Below are 25,659 nucleotides of genomic sequence, written 5' to 3'. Positions count from 1 at the left end.
AACTGAATCAAAGCAAGGCTAAACATATCTGATAATATAGTGACCAATGTATAGGGTACGCACACACAATTCAATGATAATTGCAGTTCAAAGAATTAAGACAAATACCCAACGTGTACATCTTTTTGTCAGAAAGGCTCAATAATGTCAGTCGACGAGGTCTGGTTTAACACGTTAGACTTTGAAAACAGGCTTTCCCCACAAAAATGGCCTGCTTAGTGCAGGTCATATATACTGGATTCTAACAAAATCAACAGCAGTATGATATTGTTTATGTACAATGGACAACTATCCTGACATCTAGTTCCTCCATATATTAGCTATGCATTTCTGACACTGACTTTGAGAGGCTGGGGTCATGAGCAGACACAGCAGAATTACACGAACGGAGCAGTTGTGGGGATAGTAGTGCCCCTGGATACGGGACTCTAATGACCTGTTTTCAACTGCAATGCAATTTAAAGGAAGAGAGGCATAAACCTTTTGATCTGAAATGCAGCAATGTGTGCTACTGTGGGTACCAAATATGCTCCTGAACTTATGAGGGAATGTCATCCATACTCACCACCACTGCAGCTCAGTTCACCACAATGCTCGTCTCCCTTGTGATTGTCTGGTTGACCACCAAGCCAGGCTCTGTAGTTATACATGGAGCCATCATTCCATTTCCAGCGACGGTTCTAAAATAAATGATCATATTTTTATAAACTCTCACATTCACTCATGTATTTAAGATTTCTTATGGATGTTGAACAATGGTAACACAGCTTCTCATTTGGGTCCACCTCCCTCCACCATTCTTGTACCTTTTTAGGTCGAAGCCTACTGGACAGCGCAGTTGTATGCTTTGCAAAATACATCTTGGGCATATATGGAAAGCTTCTTTGGGAATGCATTCCGTCCATTGCTTACCATTGGCTTTATGGTTTGTAACGCATATTTGCTCGGTTTCTACTTGCTGGCTTTATTTATTTTACGCTGTCCACCGTGAGTTCTTCCCTCCTGTAGAGCTGCTTGTCTACTGTATCCTTCCACCAGTTGTCAATTTCTGTAAACAAGACTTTAACTCTTTTTCTTAACACGTCACATTTGCTATGCATATGCAATGACAAAAGTCAAATGTAAGACTCTGTCTTCTGAGGGCACATGGTGCTTAACTTTCTTTCTATGACTTCAAAGTGAAAGGGTTTGTGTGACAATCATGCTGGCTACTGCAGGTGTGCTGGAGGAAGGCTGAAGGATGTTATTCTTTTGTAGCACACAACTGTGAGAAGTTGGCCTGGTATATGATGTCCGCTATTCTAGTGGGCACCTTGCACCAGTCCAAACAACCCTTATTGATGGTAGGTTATAATGTCAACCTTACAGAAAGCTATCCTAGTGATAGCTGTGGAGAGCGGCCTTCAGTCTAAGACTTAGAGGCGAGAAAAGCAAGTTGTTTTACCAATTATAATCTCTTGAATGATCAAATGAAAGCACACGACACAAGGTATATATCAAATATATATGTATTTAATCTAAACACAACCCCTCTGGACTCTTTATGAGGTCAGAGCTAACAGTGCAATACAAGGAACTTAATTAGCATACGATAAGTTGCACAGTATACATTATGCCCTAGGGGCCTCACAAACCATAAACTGAAATAGTGGTATAAGAACCACGTGAGAGTTAGAAAGCAGGCCAAGGGCCTGTAGAACCACTGGGGCTACCTGGAACCACCAAAGGTTAGGATGCAGGAGGCCCACGGGGGACGCGTGCAGTGTCTAAACACAGCCGCGGATCACCATTGACTTTCTATGGGAAACAAACAGCTTACAGTTTTAAAGATTAAGGGCACTTCTAGGTGAACTGCGATGGAACCGTTTTAGACTTAGACACTTCGAGAGTCAAGACCCACAGGAGCACCAGAGTACTCGAGTTACCTCACCCATGGAAACCGGGTGCATAGGTGTCTTTTGGTGTCAGGTTTCGTCGTCGATTCCAATTGAGAACTGCGAAGAAATGCTGCAGGCGACCAGAGGAGAAGTGTGCGGGTGGATCCAAGGGTGGATCGAAGATCTGAAGGACCTGAAAGCAGAAGGGACAGGGTTTTGGCCACTAGGCAGTGACCAGGATGGTGATGGGAAGCTGCCAGCCAATGTCGGTGATTTCAGGTGAAAGAGGTGAAGTTTGACTCTTCAGCCACGAGGTCCAGGAGGCATCGACGACAACCCGGAGCTGGATTCGAGCTGTCCCACAAAGGATCTCGAGTGCTGCAATGTCGGAATCCGGATTGAATCCAAACAGCCTTGGCAACAGCAATCCACGCAAGATGACAAGATTGGCTTCGATGCAGACTGGCAAGGTCTGAGGGACTCCTCCTTTGGAGAGGACTGAGAGCACGTCTGAAGCAACCAGGAAAGCTCAAAAAATCAAAGATGGGCCTTCATGGGGCTCACTAGCCAACAGACTAGGAACCGCAAAGGGGCCTTGAGCTGAAATACACAAAATGGGCCCACGGGACACTCGTGGAGTGTGGGCCTCTGAGCTTCGGTGCACAAGGTGCTCGAGGCAGGGGATTCAAATACCCCAATGCACAGCTTCGAGATACCTCGAGAAGTAGGTGCAGTTGCAAAAGTGCAGGGTGTCCAGGAGTTCCGGTCCCACATCTCTCGTGTCCACTATGGGTCTCAGATTTGCTGGGAGCTCGGGTCAGCATCAGAGATGTCTGGAAGTCCATGTCCTGTGCCGCAGATTCTTCGGGATCTGGCAGGAGTCTCGAAAATGCAGACCAGCAAAGATGCAGTTGATGACTGTTTGAACAGGGTGGTCACTCCTTGACCAGAAGGGAGATTTCTTCCATCTTGCAGTCGATATGGAATGTCGAAGGTCCAAGATATATGTTGCAGAGTTTCGTCCAGGGTAATCTTAAGTCCTAGGGACTGGGATACTATTCTTATAGCAAGATTAGGGGTTGACCTAACTCTAAGGTCCCACCTATGGGAGGACCTGTGAGGGGGTGGTTACACCCCGTCCCCTTTGTCCAGTTTCGCGCCAGAGCTGGGACCGAGTGCCCCAGCAACTGGTTTGAACTGGGAAATGCATGGAGCACCTAGTGTGCCCAGGCAGTGTCTGAAAAGCATACACTGAATGCAACCCACCCTGACCCAATACACTAAAGCCTATCTGGAGAGGTTCCTGCACCTCCCTGGAAAGGAAACCAATTGTCGCAGACTCCCCTGCCGGTGTTTCGTCCAGCAGCAGGAGGGCAGACTCGTGTCTGTGGCAGCAGCATCCATTTTGTGATGCTGGGGCTCTGTTTACCTTTAACCAGGTTTAACAGTAACTACATGTCTTCTCCCTCTAGAAGGGTGGAATGCTACCCCTGCCGCCAGAACTGGGGCGGGGGGGGGGGTAGTATTCCAAAGTGTTTAACACCTTACACGACATGTTTTGATAAAGCCAAACCAAAGTTAGCATTAACCGCAAGAATTATAATGTACTTAAGACTATATGGTATGGCTATATCATAGAACAGCTATAAGGAAATGGTTCCGAAAGCTGCAGAGGGGCTCAGCTCATGCTAGGGCACCCTCTCACACAAAACCAAGCACTCTGCCTCCAGGATTGTCAAGGCCTGCCATAGGAGTGACTTATAGGTTATTATGTGCCTATATATATATATATTCTCCAAAGAGCTATCAATGATAGCATAAGTCAGCACTCAAACAAAGGATATATTTCCCAAATTTTCCTTTTATTGTTCAAAAAGGCAGCATTCCTCGCATAGTACCAACGCGTTTTGCAACGTACTGTTGCTTGATCACGGTAAGGATACAATGTTGCTGTTCTTTCTTATATTTAAAAAAAAAAACGGCCTGAGACCCATCAGTATGATCTCACTTCCTGTCCAACAACAGAAAGTAGCTTGGGAGTTGTAGTTTTTACATTAAAAAAACGAGTGTTTGTAGTTCTGACATTGGGGTCAATACAGTCTCTTATCTCTCTATGGATGTGTCAACATAATCAATCAAGTAATACATTTCTGTACATTTCATAGAAAATTTCAGGGATGACGCTTATTATCTCATAACATTTGTCAAGAAATTTTTTTCCCCATGTAAAAACTACAACTCCCAAGCTACTTCCTGTTGTTGGACAGGAAGTGAGATCATACTGATGGGTCTCAGGCGTTTTTTTTTGAAAAATATAAGAAAGAACAGCAACATTGTATCCTTACCGTGATCAAGCAACAGTACGTTGCGAAACGCGTTGGTACTATGCGTGGAATGCTGCCTTTTTGAACAATAAAAGGAAAATTTGGGAAATATATCCTTTGTTTGAGTGCTGACTTATGCTATCATTGATAGCTCTTTGGAGAATAGACGAAAGCGGGGCTCTGCTTTGAAGTCAGCACCGGTGACAAGAGCGCCATTGGACTACGAGTTTGGAGCCTAATCTGTGGATATATATATATATATATATATTCACTGAAAAAAACATAGGTTTCACACCAGTTATAGTTAGCTGGTCATTTTACTCATACAAAACCTTTGAAATTCCCCTGTTATAGTTAGTTCAGCTAACTATAACTCGCGCGCCCGCAATGCACTGCTGATGATGTCACATATTACATCACTCATGACATGGTCAGTGACATTACTCATGACATCACTGATGACATCTCAAATGACATCCTTGATGACATCACTGATGACATCATCCAGTGAATGTGTCTCTTTCTGAAAAATAAATAAATATTTTTTATATATGTATATCTAAAGGTCGATGGAAGATTGAATGGGTAAATTGATGTTTTTTTTGTAAAATTGATTGTATAACTGACTTATTAAGTATATCTTAGTGAATAGGTGTATTAGCGAGTAATCTTTAAATATTGAAATAGCTCTATCTGTGTCTCACTTTGTATATAAGTGGCTGCATGGGGTGGTGAGTAGCTACATGAGTGTGTATATGGGTTATCAGTTGTTTTTTTTAAGTATCAGAACGAGTGTCTGTATGGTTCGGTGGGGAGTATTACTTAGCGCACAGATGCATGAATGACTGACTCACTGTTCGTATGTGTTTTGAAGACAGCATGTGTGCATGACTTTATAGGTGGATGAGTGTGTGTATGGGTGTGTTATTGAGTGTGTTAGTGAGTGAATGACTGTCTCAAAAGTATCTTTATGAGTAACTTCATATGTTTTAAACTAGTATAGGTGAGTATTGATGTATATAAATGAGTATATGTGAGAGCGAAAGATTGTAAGAGTTCCTGTTTAAATAAATATGTGTTTCTATAAGTGATTGTTTTAGAGAGTAAGTATGGGTACGATTCTGTAGAAATTAGTGTAGTGGTAGGTGTATAGCTGTATATGCAAGTAAATGGATGTTTGATAGTTTATTTGCATGTGTGAGTAACTCTATAGATGAGTGTCGGTGTGTAATAAGATGTATAGGTGTATGAGTACATATGATGAGTGAGTACATGTATGAGTGCCTATATAGAACTGTTAGTGAATGACTGGATATGTATGTAGATTTTTGAAATACTGAATAGGTTGTTCTAACTGGAATTGGTATCTCCATTTTTTAGAAAATTTTACTTTCTATTCTATACCCCTCTATGCACCATTCATCTCGTTTTACTATGATCTTTAAATATTCTCCCGTCAAGACCTAGCTGTTTGGCTGATGCCCGGTGGAGCTACCGGATAACTATTGAGGAGATGTGCTGTGGTCTTCCTCCCCGGACCTCACCTACCCAGCCGGACATTGGACAGACTTTCCTTCGTCTCTCCAACTTATCTCCCTCCCCGTTTACCCTTTTAGTTTTCCCCTTACCCTTCTACATGAAACAACTGATGTAACTTGTAACTGATGTACTCTCTGTAACTATGTGTAACCTGTAACCTATGTAACTTTCCTCATATAAAGAGCTCCGATACCTCCGGGTCCAGCCAGCGCTACCTAAAACTCAAGTAAATAAAATAAAAAAATAGAAGGGCAGACCTGGCTTGGCAGTTCGGGCTGGACTGTTCTCATGAGGCAGAGGGTCAAGACCGATTTGCATATAGCTGGATTTGAACTGAAGTGGTGAGGTGAGCTAAAGAACGATGATGGATTCATTCCAAATCTGTGCCTGGGGTGAGTGTTTGAAAAGTTTTAGCAAACCATCCATTATCTCCCTGTGTTTGCATTAAGTTGGCAGGGCATGCCCAGACGTGGGTCCATTGCTCACTTTGCCACTGAATTCAAACTAGCCTGGCTGATATGGGGTGTTACCCCGATATCGGTCCCAGGATGCCTGTTTAGGGTTCCAGGAAAACCTGGCATGGCCATCGGGCTGGACTGTTCCCATGAGGCATGGGTTCAAGACTGATTTGCATATAGTTGGGTCTGAACTGAGGTGGCGAAGTGAGCTAAAGAACGATGATGGATTCTACCTAGATCTGTGACTGGGGGTGAGTGTCTGAAAAGTTTCATCACTCTGTCCATTACCTACTTGTGTTTGCTTTGTGCAAATGTAATAGACATTAGAATTGCATATGTGGTGTATGTAATGGCAGTACGCTACCATCCGACTGCATGGTTACCCCCCAAATTTTGCCTGGTGTTATGATGGTTTTTGACTTTGTTTGGCTCCGATCCTGCTATTCAGGACCCCAGCCTATCTGTTTCCTCTCTAAAATTGATTGCATGTACTTTAGGTACACTCCAGATTGGTTACTGGGTTACCCTTGTGAGTCCCTAGTATATGGTACCTTAGGTACCAAGGGCATTGGAACACCAGAGGCCTACCAGGGGCTGAAGCATGTATTATGCCACCCCTGGGAAGCCTTCCAAAATGGCACCACATATCTGCTCTTACTGCTTGGGTAAGGTGGTGTAAGCACCCCTTACTAAGATATAGTATACCTATATCTACCTTTTAAAACAGACACATGTAAACCTATAAGTCACTCCTATGGCAGGCCTTGAGAATCCTGAAGGCAAAGTGCTTGGTTTTGTGTGAGAGGGTGCCCAAGCATGAGCTGAGCCCCTCTGCAGCTTTAGGAATCCCTTCCTTATAGCTGTTCTGTGATACCGCCATACCATAGACTCTTAAGTGCATTATATCCTCGCAGTTAATGCCAACTTTGGAATGGCTGCATCAAAATGTGTCCTGTTTGGTGTCAAACACTTTGGAATACAACCCCCCCCCCCGCCAGTCCTGGCAGCGGGGGTAGCATTCCACCCTTCTAAAGAGAGAAGACATGTACACATTGATCTAACCGGTAGAAGTTTAAAAAACCCCAGCATCCCAAAATGGAAGCTGCAGCCACAGACATGAGTCTGACCTCCTGCTGCTGGATTAAACTCCGGCAGGGGAGGCCCGGACGATAGGTTTCCTGTCCAGGGAGGTGTAACCACCTCCCCAGACAGGCTTTAGTGTATTGGGGCAGGGTGGGTGCATTCAGTGAATGCTTTTCAGACACTGCATGGGGCACACAAGGTGTCCCTGTGCATACCCCAGTTCAAACCAGTTGCTGGGGCACTAAGCCCCAGCTCTGGTGCGAAACTGGACAAAGGGGAAGGGGTGTAACCACCCCCTCCCCAGGTCCTCCCATAGGTGGGGCCTTAGAGTTAGTCCAACCCCTAAACTTGGTATAAGTATAGGAACCCAGTCACTAAGTCGTTAGATTACCCTGGATGAAACTTTGAAACAGATATCTTGGACCTTCGACATTCTATATCGACTAGAAGACGGAAGAAATCTCCCTTGGGGTCAAGGAGTGACCCTCCTGTTCAAACAGGCACCAAAGAAGCATCTTGCCAGTCTACATTTTTGAGGCTCCCACCAGATCCCAAAGGATTTGCGACAGAGGACATGAACTTCCAGACATCTCTGAGGCCAACACGAGATCACAGCAATGCTGAGACCCGCAGATATCACAAGAGATTTGGGACCGGAACTCCTGGACATCCAGCATATTTGCAACTGCACCTACTTCCTGTGCTTTCCCGAAGTTGTGCATTGGACTATTTGTAGTACAAGCCCTGAGCACTATTTGCTCTAAAGATTGTGGACCTACACTCCACGAGTGTTCCGTGGACCCACTTCTAGCATTTCTGCTTGAGGTCCCTTTGCAATCCCTGGTCCATCGACTGGTGGGTCCCCACGAATGTAACTCTTTTGTTTCTTGGGCTTCCCTGATTGCTACAGATGTGCCCTTACTCCCCTCCAAAGGGTGAGTCCCTCAGACCTTGCTGGTCTGCACCGAAGTCAGTCTTTGCATTCTGCATGGGTTGCTGTTGCCAAGGCTTGTTGGGTCCAATCCGGATACAAACACCGCAGCACTCGACATCTGACATGGGACAGCTCGAATCCAGCTCCTGGTTGTCATTGACGCCTCCTAGTCCTCGTGACTGAAGAGTCAAGCTTCACCTCCATCACCTGAAATCCCCCGACATTGGCTGGCATCTTCTTGTTGCCTCCCTGGTCACTGGCCAGTGACCCAGACTCTGCCCCTCTGCTTTCAGGGTCTTCAGATCTTCAATCCACCCTTGCATCCATCCGGACAGTTTTAATCTGGTCGCCTGCAGCACTTCTTTGCAGCTCTTCATAGGAAACAACAACGACACCCGACACGAAAAGACACCTATGCACCCGGCTTCCCTGGGTAAGGTAACATGAGTACTTCAGTGCTCCCGTGGGTCTTGACTCTCGAAGTGTCCAGTACTGAAGGGGTTTGTTCCTAGTTCATCCTAAGTGTTCTTAATCTTTAAAAATCTAACCGCAACTTTCTACATAGAAGTCAATGGTGATTCACTGCTGTGTTTAGACACTGCACGAGTCCCCCATGGGTCTCCTGCGTCCCTACTTTGGGTGGTTCCTGGTTGCCCCAGCGGTTCTACAGGCTCTAGGCCTTGTCTCTATGACTGTAGTGGTACTTATACCACTTTCTTAGTATATGGATTGTGAGGCCCCTAGGGCAAAACGTATACTCTGCTATTTACTGTGTGCTAAATTAAGTTTCTGTAAAGTACTTTTGCCTCTAGCCTCATAAAGAGACTAGAGGGGGTGTTTAGAATAAATACATATATTATATATATATAATTGGTGTGGTTCTCTTTTCATTTGGTCATTCACAAGATTATAGACTGGTGAAACAAGCTGCTTTACATTCCTTCAAGACTTAGCCTGAAGGCTGCTCTCCACAGCTACTACTAGGATAGTTTCTATAAGGGTGGTCTTAAACCTACCATCAATAAGGGTCGTTTTGACTGGTACAAGGTGCCCACTACAATAGTGGACATCATATGCCAGCCCAACTTCTCACACCATGCATACGCCACTTTACCCCACTCCACTCTACTCTGCATCACTCCATGACACTGCACTCGACTCTGAACCATTCCACTCTATACCACTCAACTCTACTCTACTTTGTACCACTCTACTGTATACCAATACACTCTATTGTACTCTACACCACTGCATTATTCGTCACTGTACTCTACTGCTCTCTAGTCTAGGACACTTCACCTTACTCTGCACACTCCACTCCACTCTGCAACACTGCACTCTGTTTCACTGTACTCTACATCAGTACACTCTACTCTGTACCACTCCACTCTACCTCAGTGCACTCTATGGCAATCCACTCTACGTCACTCAAATCTAGTCTGCACTACAGTACTCTATGCCACTGTAATCTATTCCACAGTACTCTATGTCACTGCACTCTACACCACTGCTTCACTCCACTCTACACCACTTCACTCTACTCTCAAACAATCTACTCTATGGCACTGCACTCTACTCTGTGCGACGCCCCACCACTTTTCCCTGCGTCACTCCAAATCTTACCTATGCCACTTGAATCTACCCAGTGTCACTCCACTCTATGCACTCTACGCACTCTACTCTGCACCACTCTACTATATGCCACTGCACTCTATGCCAATCTACTCCTCACCACTGCACTCTATACCACTACATTAAACTCTGCAAAACTCTGCTCTATGAAACTGCACTCTACACTGCTCTATTCTACCCTGCTGCACTACACTCTATGCCACTGCTTGCTACGCCAATCTACACCACTGCACTCTATGGCCCTATTCTCTGGAACACTGCACTCTTTGCCACTACACTACACTCTACTCCACTCTATTCTACTCTGCACCACTGTACTCTATGCTTCTGCTCTCTACACCACTCTACTCTACACCAATGCATTTTATGCCACTCTACTCTACACCACTGCACTCAAGGACACTGTACTCTACAACACTTCACTCTCTGCCACTGAACTCTAAGCCATTACACTCTTCACCACTCTATTATATTCTGCACCACTGAACTCTACGCCACTGCTCTCTATGCCTCTCAACTTTATGTCAATGTACTCTACACCATTCTACAACACTGCACTCTATGACAATCTATTCTGCAGCACTGCAATCTTTGCCACTGAACTCCATGATACTCTACTCTGAATCACTGCACTCTACTCTGTATCTCTCAACTCTATGCCACTCTTCTGGACCCTACATTAATGCACTCTACGCCAATCTACTCTGCACCATTCTAATCTACTATGCACCAATGCACTCTGTCTTTCTACTCTAGGACACTGCACTTTAAGTCACTATTCTATGCCACTTCACTCTACCCTACCCCACTCCCCTCGACATTGTATCTACTCTGCACTACTTAATTCTGCACAACTCTACACTTCATCACTCTATGCCACTGCACTCTAATCTGAAACAATGTACTCTATGCCACTAGACTCTACGCCCTGCACTCTACGCCACTCTACTCCATTCTGTGCCACTCCACTCTATTCCACTGCAGTTTACACCACTACAATCTAATCTGCACCACTCCATGCCACTTTTCTCTACTCCGCACCACTCTACACTACGCTACTACACTCTACTCTAACCAATGCACTCTACGCCACTGCACTCAATACCTATCTATTCTGCACCACTGCACTCTACACCACAGCTCTCTACACCACTGTACTCTGTGCCACTGCACTCTATCCCAATGTACTCCACACCAATGCACTCTACATCACTCTACAATACACCACAGCACTCTACGACATTCTACTCTTCAACACTGCACTCTCCTCTACTGAACTCTGTGCCGTCTACTCTGAATCACTGCCTTCTATGCTACTGACTGTACTCTACTCTCCACCACTCTACATCACTGCTCTCTAGGCCAGTGGCAGCTGCCACAGAATAGTATGAGGGGGTCAGGGGAGTGGAAAAAAAGAAATGTTACTTACCTGGCTGCCAGCCGCTGCCTCTCCTCTGTCCTCCTGTTCCCCCAGAAGCAGGAAGCACACAGGCTGCCCTAAGCCAATCACAATGCTGCTGTCACCTGCATGACAGTTGCGTTGTGACTGGTCTCCGCTACCTGGTTCGGCGCACAGGCAGGGAGTGAGAGCATGTGGAGAACATCTTAAGTGCGCATGACTGTTTGGCCGGGCCAAGACAGCAGGCCAAACCATCATGTGCCCTTAAGTGCCCCAACCACTCCTCCTCCTGCTGCCTGTGAGAACTGCCCAGCGCCACACCATAAAACGTCCTCATTACGGAAAAATAAATTGATAATAACATTGTGTTATTATCATTTTATTTCCAATTGTTTCCCTTGTTAGCAGTGGGGCGGTGCTCCTCCGCCTTAGCAGAGGAGTCACTGCTGCTCTAGGCCACTGCACTCTACACCACTACACTCTGCCACTCTGCACCACTGCACTGTACAACACTGAACTCTACGCCACTCTACACTATGCCACTGCATTCTTTACTATTCTACTCTATGCCGCTGCATTCTACCATGCACCACTGCACTCTATTGTACTTCAATGTACTCTGAAGCAATCTACTCTATGGACTACACTCTACGCCACTGTACTCTGTTTCATGCCACTCCACTCTATCCTGAGCCACTCCATAACAACCCTGCACCACTCCAATCTACGTCACTCTATTCTACTCTTCACCACTTTATGACACTACACTCTACACCACTGCACTCTACTCTGCAACACTCTACGCTATGCCACTCACTCTACACAAATTTACTCTACACCACTACATTCTACTCTGCAACATTCTACTCTGCGCTGCTGCCCTCTACACCAATCTATTCTACTCTGCACCACTGCTCTCTACCCAACTCTACACCACTGCTCTCTACGACCCTATACTCTGCCACACTACACTCTATACCACTCTATTTTACTCTGTACCTCTGTAATCTATGCTTCTGCTATCTACACCACTCTACTCTGCACTCTATGCCCCTGCACTCTATGCCAATGCAATCCATGCCTCTCTACTGTACACCTCTCTATCGTACACTGCACCACTGTACTCTAAGCCTCTTCTCTCTACGCCGCTCGGCACTACTCTCCACCACTGCACTCTGTGCCAATGCATTGTACGCCACTCTACACCACTGCACTCTACAATAATTTACTCTGCAACACTTGATTCTCTGCCACTCCATGTCACTCTACTCTGCACCACTGCACTGTATTATGCACCTCTCAACTCTACACCAATGCACTCTACACCACTGTTCTCCACGTCAATCCACTCTGTGCCATTCTAAACAACTCTGCACCATATGCCTCACTAGTCTATGAAACTGCACCCTTAGCCACTTCATCCTATACCACTCCACTCTACACTACACCACTCCACTCTATGCCACTGCACTCTACACTACTGCACTTTGCACCACTTGCAATCTACTCTGCACTACTGCACTCTACGCCACTCTACTATAACCTAGGCATTTTACACCATTGCACTCCATGCCAATCTACTCTGGACAACTGCACTCTACACCACTGTATTCTACTCTGCACCACTGAACCCTATGCTATTGCTCTCTACACCACTCTAGCTCACTGTACTCTTTGCCACTGCTCTCATAGAGGGTGCCCTCCTGAATGTGATGGCTGGCAAAGTAGGTAATAAGGGTCCTAACGTTATGTCTGTGAGTACTATGGGACATTGAGAGTAAATTATTTTACGAATTCTATGCTCCTCTTGACTAAAGGTAGTAGTAAGTCTGATACTGCGCTTATCTTTATCCTTGTCACCAGAAGGGAGGACCGCAGCTAAAACACGGTCTCGTTTGGGTATAAGTAACTCCTCTAGAAAGATCATTTGCTTTATTCAAAGCTTGGACCAACAAGGACTTCTTGTAGTCCCGGTCTAGGAAACGACATAATGTCTCCTGTTGACACTCATGTGAATCAGTGTCCAAACTGCAAAAACGGCAAATTCGCACAAACTCGCGAATGGTATTCTCCTAATCAAGTGGCGGGGATGCGAACTCTCAGCATGCAAAGGTCGAATTGCCCGCAGTTTGTTTACGGTGAAGCTTTGTGTGAATCCTGCCTTCGCTAATGTAAGAAAAAAGAACATCTAGAAATTCCACACTGTAGTTATCAATGGTGGCAGTGAATTTGAGATTTTGCTCATTGGATTTAATGGCTGTAACAAGCTAATTTGCTGGTTCTCTACTTCCATCCCAAATTAGACAAATGTCATCAATGTACCTCCATTAATGCTTAACATGCGTATACCAATCCAAATGCTTGGTCATGAGGACACACTCCTCCCACCAGCCAATATGGAGACATGAGTAACAAGGCAGACCCTCCAGGATTTCGCGATTTCGCGGTTTGACGCAAAATCGGCACTTTTGTAAAAATGCCGCCATTTTTACAAAAGTGCCAGCGAATTCCAGACAAAAGTGCCGGCTACCCGTTGTTTCCCCCACCTATCCTCCCACTCCTGCAAAGGCATCTAGGGGTTTTTGAATGTCTCAATCCGCACAGCTGAGACACATTTACAAATGAGCGCCTTTCAATGGGAATATGCAAACAGTCATGAATTACTCCTGGCATTTTAATATCGGATCAACAAAGGTTTACATGCTATTCTTTTTATGTTAATTATATTAAAATGTGACAGAGCAGGTATCTCGTCTAGCTCAAGGCTCAAGTCTGGAACCTTTTTTTTATTTTTGCCGTGATACTTGTGTCCTCTGTAGTTTTAGTCCCTAAACAGTAGTATTGGTATTACATGTTTTATTGCCTAACATACAATTATGAATTCCAAACATTCAAATTACATCGGAAGTGCAATTTTGAAAGATACGACTAAAATCCATCTTCACTTTGACTAAGGCATGCGCGGCAGGTATCTTTGACCTCATGGTCAAAGTGACTCACACGTTCGAATCCTGCGGCTTCCACTCTGCTTGTCATCCTTCTGGGGTTGGTAAACTGTGTACTGCTATGCAGCACCAAGATACCCCTTGAGGTAAATATGTGCTTTACAAATGCAATTTACGTGACATAATATAACCAGGGCCTCTGGAATTATGCAGCGGTGGAGGACAAATTAGGTGGGATGGTTGACTAATTTATCAGGCAAGCAAAGGAAAATTAAGCGGCTCCTTCGGTGAAAGTATTGTCTCGCTAAGTTGTGATTTTAGCACACATACCCCCACATGCATCATCCCGGCCGTTTGCGAATTCCAAATTGCGAAAAATAGCCAATCGCAATTTGGAATTTGCAAAACGGGATGCATGAATATTTTCTCATAATATTTGCGATTCGGTAAAAATCGCATTTTTTACCGAATCGCAAATATTATGCGAATTCTAATTTGCTAATTCGCATTTCCCATTGATTCCTATGGGCCAAAAGGCCCATAGGAATCAATGGGAATTGCGAATTTGCAAATTAGAATTCGCATAATGTTCATGCATTCCATGGGTGCGGGGGGGGGGTCCAAAGGACCCCCCCCTGCACCCCTGAAATGTATTTTTAAGTGGATGTTTCACACACACATGTCCTAAGGACATGTGTGTCTGTAACATGCAAGTTAAAAAAATGCATTTTTTTGCTTGTTTAAAAATTTTCGCAAATTAACACGATGGTCAACCTCGTGTTAATTTGCACTTCCAATTTCACAATTCGCAATTTTAAAAAAAATGATGCATTGCATTTAAGGAATCGCACAAATGCGATTCCTTAAATGCATTCGCATTTTTTAGAAATGCAAAAAAATGCGAATTATGAAAAAAAGTTTGATGCATCCCAAAAATGGTTTTTGCATTCGCAAACGGCCGATTTTTCAGATTCGCTCCGTTTGCGAATGCAAAAACCAATGATGCATGTGCCCGATAGATCCGAAATAGACCCCAACACTATTCAAAACACAAACGTTTAAATAAAAAAAGAAAACTACACACTATCACCTGATCCCACTGAAAATGTTTACCAACAAATTAACTATTTTATCTAAGATGGAAGAACAGGAACACCATTTTATTGCCATTGCCCGTTCTAAATTTTAGTGCAATACTGTTTGTTAAAACATACAATCTTGCACTTGGCAAAAAACAAGACTACTTTGGCTCAGACAAAGTAATAAAAAATGCAATTCTTTTTATTCTGCGTATCCCTGTCATATTTTTTAACTGGTTTTTAATGTAATTATGTTGTCAACTGTGTTCAAAAGGTACACCACTAAAAGCACCCCAGCTGTTTTGGGATAAGGGAATATGATGCTCAATGAATTTCCCATCCAGTTTGAATTTCATATAAATGTCAGAATCTTTTCATGCTGTAGCCAAAGGTCGATACATAGACAATTAACTTGGGACATTTATGCTGTCTGGGCAAAAGTTTCACTTTATTAGTATAAGTGTAAAACCTGACTACAACAATTAATAACAGAAAGATAATAGCATTTGCAGAGTGTTTGCCACGGCACCACATGCAGCACGCCGTTTAGTAGCTTTTGATCCGTATTTTTCTAGAAAAAAGTATTTTTGAATTCTAGAAATAATGTAACAGAGGGGTGATGGCAAGTATGGTACATCCATAATTATAAGGAAAATGTTCCAGCTGCACAGTTACATTTTCTAGTGACTCTGAACATAACAGTGCTACTAATGGATGGATGTATTAACAGTGTTATTTAGCCTGTGCAAGACTCAAAAAGTGGAAGAGTGATTTACATTGGAACAGTTATGCATGAACTATAGAAGATGTTATATACTATAATAATAAATATAATACATAGTAGAACAATAAAATATACCACGTGCAACATTAATATCAAAGAAGTATTTTAGCCTAAAGGGCTCACCTGGCTGCTGTGGAGCATCGTCGGATTGCGGATCGTCGGCGGCCCAGGTAAGCTGCTGCTTCTGTTTTTGGTGCACGCCGCATGCCCAGTGTGCGGCGAGCCCTGGGAGCACTGTTTTGAGGCCGGCCGCACACGGGGTACGCAGCAGGCCCTGGCTGCCATATTATATTTTACAAATGTTTCTTGGTGGGCCCGCTACATGCCCAGTGTGTGGCGGGCCCTGGGGGGCATTGCTTTTGGGGCATTTATTCATTAACATGTTTATGTCCTATATGTAGCCTTGAAGCCAAACAAAGTGTCTACATTGTAAATAAACTAAATATACATAGCTTCATGTTGTTAAATAACACAAAAAACTAAGCTATCTGTGTTTGTTGTAGGAAAAATGGCCAAATAAAATGCTGCACAATTGCCACTAAATTTCCATATTTGGGCCGCTAAATTTCCATTTTTGTGCCGCTAAATTTGCTAATCCATGCCGCTATATCCTGGGGGGTCTGACTTGGGGAGAAGCATGCCCCCATAACCACACCTCTGAGCTGTGGCTATCCATCCTGATTGAATAAAAAGTAGTTGTTACAGCAAAGTTCTGTCATATCAATTAGCATACAATTATGTTCCTTCATACTGATGTCTCTATTGTCCAGAAAATATTTTGCTGCAGCTAATCCATCAGAATGATTAATGCTTGTATTTAAAGATTCTATGTCCATAACTACAAGCAAGTAACTCGGTTACGGGGGCGGTAGTGAGCCGAGGCAAGATGGCCGCACCTTAGTGCAGCTCTGCTGGTCGGGGCAATAATCCTTCATTTATCCTGTGACTTCCCTGCCATCCATTACTGCCAGTGTCCGTATCGGAATCAGCAGATCCTGGGCGACAGTTTGCGGTGCTTCTGCTTTTCAAAGACGGCTATATTGGCGAGATAGACTCCTGCTTGGACGCGGCCTGTGTGCCACGCTGTCCGTGATCTGCGGGCTCGAAGTGAAGCTTGGCGGGACCTGAGTCTGTGGCTCCCTGCGGGAGTATGTGTTGGCGCAGCCAGCGGATGACCGGACATTCTGAGCTGCTCAATAGGGTGGCGGCTGCTGGCTCACGGTGTATGGCTGTGGGGGAGCGGATAATACCACGCCGGCGCTGATCACTGGTGGAGCGGTGTGGACGGGGGCCGCGACGCGACTGGAGGAGAGGACGGGCCGGCTGCCGTGGGTCACTCGCTTGCTCTGCACACACTGACCTGGCCTGTGTGGAGTGTACTTTGGCCTGTATCGGGGTCTCGTGTGCGGTGGAGGCTCATCCTGCCTGCCCCCTGCCTCCATGTTGTGTACGCGACTGCCGCCTGAATCTGATCACGCTGCCGGTTAGTGAGACACTATCGCCGGTGGTGGAGTGGTGGTCCGGAGCGTCTCATCGAGGTGGCAGTCGTCGACAGAAGGTGAGGGGCAGCAGCCGTGTGAGCAGCGCTATCCTGGTTTGAATCACCCGAGCGGCGGAGTGGAGGTGGGCCGTGGGGCGGACAGTGTGATGGCTGCGGCGGTGGTTGCAGCTTGAGGGACAGTGTGCTTGTGCTGTGGGGAAAGAGAGCCAGCATAGCAGCACAGTGGGACAGTTCAATTGGAATCCGATCCTCTTGCTCAAGCGGGACTGATATTGATACTGTCCTGTGTCCCTGCAGTGATTTGCCGCCATTTTGGGTCCGCCACTATTGGAACATATGTGGTGACCTCCCTTTGGTACTGATGGCGGAGTGACTCTGTGCTTTAATGTTGCTGATTGCATTTGGCTGTCGCAGGCCGTTGGGGCTACCTGGAGGCTGCTGGGAGTACGGGGGGCCCTTCATTTCAGCATCGCCATTTCAGACCGGGGCGGGCTCTCCGGTGGGTGCCTGTGGCGAGATCTGAGGTGGCGGCGGCTGTTTGTGGACATTGCGACACTGTGAGATGCACTGTCTGTGGCTGGACGTTGATTGAAGTGTGGAGCTTGGGCCCTCGGCGCTTGGTCTATGCGCTGTGACTTGCCGCCATTTTACAGTTGCTGGGGCTTTCCTGACGCTGTCCATCTGCTGTGACTGGCTGTTGGCCCCTCTGTGATACCGTCGTTGCCGTGGACCTGTCTACTATTACCACTGCAGCTGGTGCATTGCTGGTGGGGCGGTAGTGCCGGGCATTGCGCCTTTCCAAAGTGATTTGGACCACGCCGCATGGTGGTGCGGTCTACGCTGAGGCATGTGGCGCGGTGTCTGACGCCCTATCGATGTGGTGCTGCTGCCTCTGCTACTACCTCGGTCTTACATTTCTGTGGCAGTGTGGGGCTGCCCCCTGTGAATAGCTGTGGAGGTGAGGGGACTGAACATTCCGCTTTACCTGTTGACTGACGCAGTACCTCCTGGTGGATGAGGGTCTGCCAGTGCCGGTGGATAGTTGTGGCACATTGTCGGTGGAAGTTGTGCAGCGGTGTTGTTTGGGCTTGAGAGAGGCGACTGCGTGATCTGGTGCAGCCAGGTGTTGCTGGTGTGTGGCTGCCATGGGTAAGACGGACCGACCGCTGCAATCTAAGTTGTCATTCGAGTCCAAGCGACAGAAAAAGTCCACCACCCCTGCTGTGTCGGACACTGAACAAGAAATGGAGGCTGGCAGCTGTAGCAAATTGGAGGGCATGATGTTGGCCATGCAGCAAAGTTCGCGCACAATAGATGGAAAAATAGACAATTTGAATCTCCGCATGGACACTATGGCCTCCAAGCTGGATAAGCATGGTGCCCGCTTGACGGAAGCTGAACAACACATATCCACTGCGGAGGATTGGGTTGAGGCGGTCACCACCTCCTGTGCGCAAATGGACAAGCTTCTGTCGGTAATACAGTCCAAGAACAAGGACTTGGAGGCCAAATCGCGCAGGAACAATTTGCGCATCACGGGAGTGGCAGAAACAACCAACGTGGGGAAAATTGAGCTGTATGTGGAAGAAATGCTTAAGTCTATGCTTGGGGCAGAGCATTTTTTTCTCGCTTATGGTAGTGGAGAGGGCGCATCGATCTTTGGCTCTGCAATCTGTCCCTGGAGCTCCTCCTAGGCCAATAATCACCCGGCTCCTTAATTATAGAGACAGGGATACGGCACTTCGACTGGCACGGGAGATGGGCAAGACCACATACCAAGGGATGGAAATTGCAATATATACGGACTTTACTACTGTGGTGCAGCAGGCCAGGAGGGAGTTCCAACCGATTAAGAAGAGACTGCAAGCATTACAAATTCAGTATGCAATGCTCTATCCACAACAATTACGGATCCACCATGGCAGCAAGCCGAGGATCTTCACCACACCTAAGGATGCCTTGCAGTTTGTCAGGCAGCTGTAACGTAAGGAAAAGGCCAAGGATACCGAGGACGTGTCCGATGCTGAAGACTGACGAGTTTATAGGATACGCTGTTGTATATCTTGTGTTTTGACATACAATACCTTGCAATTGTTGAAATATGTGTGCTAACAAATTCATTTTCTCCTATAGCAGGGTGTCCCTGCTCTATATTGTAGGGTTGTATGCTTATTGCGCCAGGACATGCTGGAGGCATCCTACAAGGGCGCATTGTTGGCTATGTTGCCGCCTTTGATTGACTGTTACCTGATAATTTTTTGTTGGATCGATTCCTTGGGACGGGGGAGCTGCACTGCATACATGTGTACTTCATTATGTCCAGCTCTCACTTTTTCATGGAGGGGTGCTATAGCATTGGTTATTGAAATTGTACTCAACATGGTTTGGGAGGGTTTCCTCTTCTATATGGTCTTTGGATATGAATATGGGTAATCATGCTTTTGGATGGTGGGGGTATGTCATTAGAGAGTAGCCCCGACCTCCCCTCTTTTTCTTGAGGGGATTGATGGGCCCTGGTGTCTCTCCTGAGGGAGTACCGCAATATGTTTTGTGTTGAGGGAGGGTTTGGTGAGTGCCCTGGGGACTCACGGTGGGTGGGACTGTTTTGGGTTCTGTGTTTCTGGTTACGGGGGGATATGGGGATGTCCTTGGCATGGTTACGGTGCTAGGGTGGGAGAGTGGGTTTGTTGCAGGGGGTTTTAAGTGCAGCGCCGCTGATTGGATTCTTAATGTACTGTCTCATTCATCTGGTAGTGCGCAATATGATTCTTTACACTATGTGCTCATTCCGCATAGCATATAATGGAGGGGGAAGGGTTAATCACTTGGATAACATGGAATGTCAGGGGGTTAAATAACCCGAAGAAAACTAGGCATGTCCTGGCATATTTGGACCGTCACAATGTTCAAGTTGCGTTTCTTCAAGAGACCCATCTCGGGCAACATGTGGCCTTGGAGGTTGGCAAAAAAGTGGTCTGGTGCACGCTTTGCCTCTTCCTATTCATTGTATGCAAGGGGAGTGATGATATTAGTTAAAAAGACCATTCACTTTGAAAGCTGTTATGAAGAGATTGATGGCGAAGGCCAGTATATTATTGTACAGGGGAGGTTATGTGGTACTCTTATCACAATGGTGAATGTTTATGGTCCAAATGTAGACGATCCGGAGGTCTTTCAAATACTGTGGATCAAAGTTTATAAGTTACCACCGTCTGCCATAATTTGTCGGGGGGATTTTGATGTGGTGATCAATCAAGGGTTGGATCGGTCTGCGAGACAGTCTGTGGCTGTTAAAAAGGCTGTGCAAGCTGTACATGATGGTATGAGTGATCTGGGACTTCTTGATGTATGGCGGCTGCGACATCCTGTGGAAAAGGAGGGAACATGCTATACATATGCGCATAACACTTGGTCCCGATTGGATTTTTGGTGGACACACGTCGGAGTTATTTCTGATTAAGCGGGGTACCAGGCAAGGCTGTCCGCTGTCACTGTTGCTTTTTGCGGTGGTGTTGGGACCGCTTGCGTGTATTCCGCGGCTGAGGCATGCAGGGTCTGCATTGAGATTCTACCAAAGACCATTAGCTGTATCCATGTATGCCGATGACATGGTTCTGTATGTGAGGGAGCCGGGTCAACATCTAGAACAGGTTATTAGAGAATACATTCGTTTTGAGTGGTACTCGGGGCTAGCCATCAATTTGAATAAATCTATAATATTCTCTCTTACCGACTGTACTAAACCGTTTATGTTGAATTACCCTCTGGAGTGGGCTACGTAACCTGTAAAATATCTTGGAGTATGGATGCACAGGAATCCCCAGGTTATTATACGGGCAAATTATGGTACGGCGATCTCGAAGCTCGAAGATCAGGTGGCTCGATGGATTTGCCTACCCCTCACATTTGCTGATAGGGTTGCATTAATTAAAATGGTGGTATTGCCCACATTTTTATATTTATTTGTTAATGTACCTATTGTGCTAAAGCAGCATTTCTTTACTACATTACGCTCACTGTTGATCACTCTGACATGGGGGGCAGGAAATCCCGCATTAGTTGGGACACTTTGATGAAACGATATGCTATGGGCGGATTTGCAGTGCCAGACTTTTACCTATATTATTTATGTGCTCAGGCACAATTTGCTTATTATTGGCGGAATGCGCCGCCCTTCATGCCGCATGTAGCGGTGGAAGCTGGCGCGGTACACCCTTTACTTTTGCAGGCTATGCTTATCAATCCATATTCAGTGTTCGAACAGGATGAGGTGGACACGGTTAAGTGCACAGCTCGGGCGTGGCATGTGCTAGGATAACGGGCGAGGCAGCTTCCACTGTACGCGCCGGATATGCCTTTGCTTCATCATGCAGCGCTGTCTGTAACGGGGGAAGCAGGTGCCCTTAAAGTGTTACAAGCTGCGAGGGTACTGACCATAGGTGATGCATTTTCGGGTGGGACATTTATTTCCCTGCAGGATTTTTTGAAAGAGGGTGCGAATGAGGCTATGTCCACCTTTACATATGCCAGGCTTCGCTCTGCTATGCATAGCTTATATCCATGTTTTCCTGAGGAGCCCTCAGTGCTGGGGGCCTTGCAGCTCATATACACTACGCAAACCCAGACTAAACTAGTTTCACGTTTGTACCACCTCTCGCAACTTGATGAAGGTGTGGGTCTGCAGGCCTCTAGGGCTAAATGGGATGCGTGCCTAACACAGCCGCTGACGGATGATGAATGGGAAGAAAGCTGCAGAATGACTGGGAGCTTTGCGGTCAATGGAAATTTTAGGTTCCTTCATTACAAGTATCTACATCAGTTGTATTATACTCCTGTGCAACTATATAGGTATGGTTTGAGGGATTCGTCTTGCTGTAAACGCTGTGGTATGGATAGCGCAGACTTTCTGCACTCGACATGGGCCTGCCCCAAAGTGTCTGCTTTTTGGGATGAAGTGGTAACAGTGCTGACTGAAATGGTGGGTGTTCAGATTGTTAATGATGTGAAGCTGTGCCTCTTGAGAAATGTCTCTAAGCTTCCACCAGGTGTACGTAAACTGGTGGCGTTGTCCCTGCAACTGGCTAAATGTAGAGTAGCCTTAACTTGGGACGTTAAGCCTGTACCACTGTTAAATCAATGGCTGCATGATATTGCCTATTGTCGTGATCAACTTCTTTGTTATGCAGAAGAGCTACCAAGTATATCAAGACCCCGAGATGTGTGGGGACCGTATACTGCCTGTATGTTGACCCGCTCTGTGGACGATTAAACATTGTGATATGGACCAATTGCTAATGATGAACTGCTTGTACTTCCTGATTTCATGTTCTTCATCAAACAATGTAATATCTCCCCTTCGCTACTACGGTTCTGTATGTGATATTGCGTGTATGTATGATGATCAGCTGCACATTTGTTTTTGTTTCCTCTTTGTTTGAAAATTTATCAATAAAAGATAAATACAAATTTTAAAAAGTAACTCGGTTACCATATCACATTATTGATCTTTCTGAAGAAGTCAGTAGTGTCCTTCAGCATAATATGATAAAGAGATGACATGAGGCTGTATGAAATAGTCTTCATATTTAGACACCTTTCCAGCATGCTCTTTTGGGCCGAAATATTGGGCCGTCCTGGAATCAGAACTGTCTTTTTATGAACTTTAGGGAGGAAATAAAGAACGGGAATGACAGGATGCTCCACTTTCAAGAAGCTCATTTCATCTTTGGTTAAAAAGCCCTGCCTCTTCCATTGTGCGAGGCATTTTCCCACTTTTTCCTGGACCAACCGTATTTCCTGTTTCGAAGACTTTCTGTTGCACAAAGCATCTCACAAATGGTGGTTGGCTTCTGTCAGATATTGGGTTTTAGGCCACAAGACTACGTCACCACCCTTATCGGATTTATTTATGATAACGTCATGATTGTTTTTCAATTTATTAATCAAAGTGTGGTATTGAGCATTCTTAAAATTCCTGCAATGTTGACTTGACATCATGGTCTTATTAGGATGCTTAAATTCTTCTAAAACTATGTCATAAAGATGTCCACCGCATCTTTGGGCATCAGTGGAAAAAATGTTGATGCAGGGTGGAACGGACTTGTGACCGCTTTATTGATCTTAATACCCATTGCAGTCATAACTTGTTGTGTAGATTCATTAGTATTCTCATCATCGTTTGACAAAGATTGCAGTACCTGCAGATTGGGTATATCCTTCACCTGAAGATCGATATCAAAGGTGACCATACCTGATGGCAGATTAGAAGGAACTGCAGAGGGTTTGTTAAGTTGAAAATGCTTGATGAGCTTCACTTTTCTAATAAACGTAAAAACGTAAATTCTGGTTTGATTGTATGAGAACTGATTGACAGGACAATATGTGAGTCCCAGAGATAGAAGCTGAATCTCTGCTGTGGTTAACATTGTCTCAGTAAGATTACTGACTGTATTGTAGTTGGTGTGCCTCATTTTCTCCAATTCCTTCTTTTGTTCCCTCTACTGGTAGTGTTTGCGGTGTTTACTCCGCCTCTCCCTCCTGTGTTGGTTGTTGGTTCTCCTTGCTGCTGTTGAGGCTTGCGGGGGTGCAAGGAGTACCAGTGATGTCATTGACCACGGCATGAGTGATGTAATAAGTGAGGTCGTAAGCAGTGCATTGTGGGGGCATAAGTTATAGATAGTTCATGTAACTATAACTCCAAAATGTCACTGGTTTTGTACAAGTGAAATCTGATCCTAGTTTTAATGTCCCTGTAACCATTGGTTTGTTCAGTGAATTTCTTAGTTTTTTTAAATTCTATTTCCTAACTATAATGTCCCTGTAACCTTTGAGTTTTTATGTGAATTTGTAATGTTTTTTCAATTTTATTTTCTAACTATAACCACCAATGCCAGCTCCCGCTGGATGCGGGGAGCTGGCTGGTGCCTTAGGGCTCCCCCCACGGACCCCAATGAGGACGTGTGGGGTGCCCTGGGTGGGCATCAGGAAATGCACCCTTTATTGGCCCGGCCCCGGAGAAGGGGTGCCTGGGGCTGAAATCAGCACAAGGTGGAGGACTCTGTGCCACCCTCCCTTATTTACAAAAAGTGCTGGACCCCAAGGGATGGGATTCCTGGGACCAAAATCAGCCCAGGTAGGAGGCTTTTGTGTTCCTTCACCACTATTACAGTGGTGGGTCCCAGGAGATGGAGTCCACAGGGTCAGAAACAGCTCAGGGAAGAGAGTATATACCCACCTTCCCTAAAATAATGTACCGCCCCCAGAGGATGGGGTCACAGGGCCCAAAATTGGCCCCTGAGGGGGACATATATCCCCCCTCAAAATGTACCAGGCCCCAGGGGATGTAGACCTCGGGGCTGAAATCAGCCCGGGGGGGTGGTGCATACCCCCTTCCAGGTTGCCTGCCTTTCAGGGGGGTCACAGGGCCGGGGAACAGGACAAGTCTAGTGGCCAACACCCCGCTGCGTACAGCCCAAGGCCGTGCACGGCGTGGAGTTAGCTGCATGTGGGAGCTTAGCCGCAAGCCAGGCCCTGGCTCCATGTGCGCGGTGGCGGTTAGATTAACATATGGCAATTGAATACTATATTATGTTTAAAAAACTAGAAATTCACTGAAAAAACAAACGTCACAGGGACATTATAGTTAGGAATTAGAATTTTTAAAAAACTTAGAAGTTCACCCAAAAAAATCAAAGGTTACAGGGTTCAGATTTTACACACAAAATCCAAAGAAATTCAGCAGTTATAGTTGTACATATCTCAAGAAAGTAAAACTTGTGCCCTAAGGTAAATATAACTCACCATGCACTGTTAATTACCCCACATAACAGCCCTGACATCTTCCATGACATCATTGATAATATAACTGCAACATTTGCAATCAAATTAATAATATGAAAACTGTGCATTGCTGCGACATGAGTTATAGTTATATTAGGGAACTACTGTAACCTTTGGTCTTTTTAGTGAATATATATACTGTTTCACCAGAGGGTGAAAGAAGGACTAAATATTGCTACAGTTTCTAGGTTACGCTGCTCCCAGCGTGATGTACAGAATACAGTGTGGAACATATACATAGGTCCCCTTTACTCTTCTGTAACCA

At 45.5% G+C, this 25,659-nt stretch overlaps 1 protein-coding gene across 2 annotated transcripts in view; it reads right to left on the bottom strand.

Moving 5' to 3' along the window:
- LOC144784238 (regenerating islet-derived protein 4-like) overlaps window positions 1-25,659 on the bottom strand; it is an 83,701-nt gene that overhangs the window by 6,240 nt on the left and 51,802 nt on the right. For both annotated transcript variants that reach the window (XM_078662893.1, XM_078662894.1), the window contains exon 5: window positions 566-680. In XM_078662893.1, coding sequence (XP_078519019.1) covers window positions 566-680 — 115 coding nt within the window. The remainder of the gene's footprint in view (window positions 1-565; window positions 681-25,659) is intronic.

The sequence above is a fragment of the Lissotriton helveticus genome, chromosome 10, assembly GCF_964261635.1.
Source record: "Lissotriton helveticus chromosome 10, aLisHel1.1, whole genome shotgun sequence".
NCBI classification, from domain to species: Eukaryota; Metazoa; Chordata; class Amphibia; order Caudata; family Salamandridae; genus Lissotriton; species Lissotriton helveticus.
This window is presented reverse-complemented; position numbering and strand designations above follow the sequence as displayed.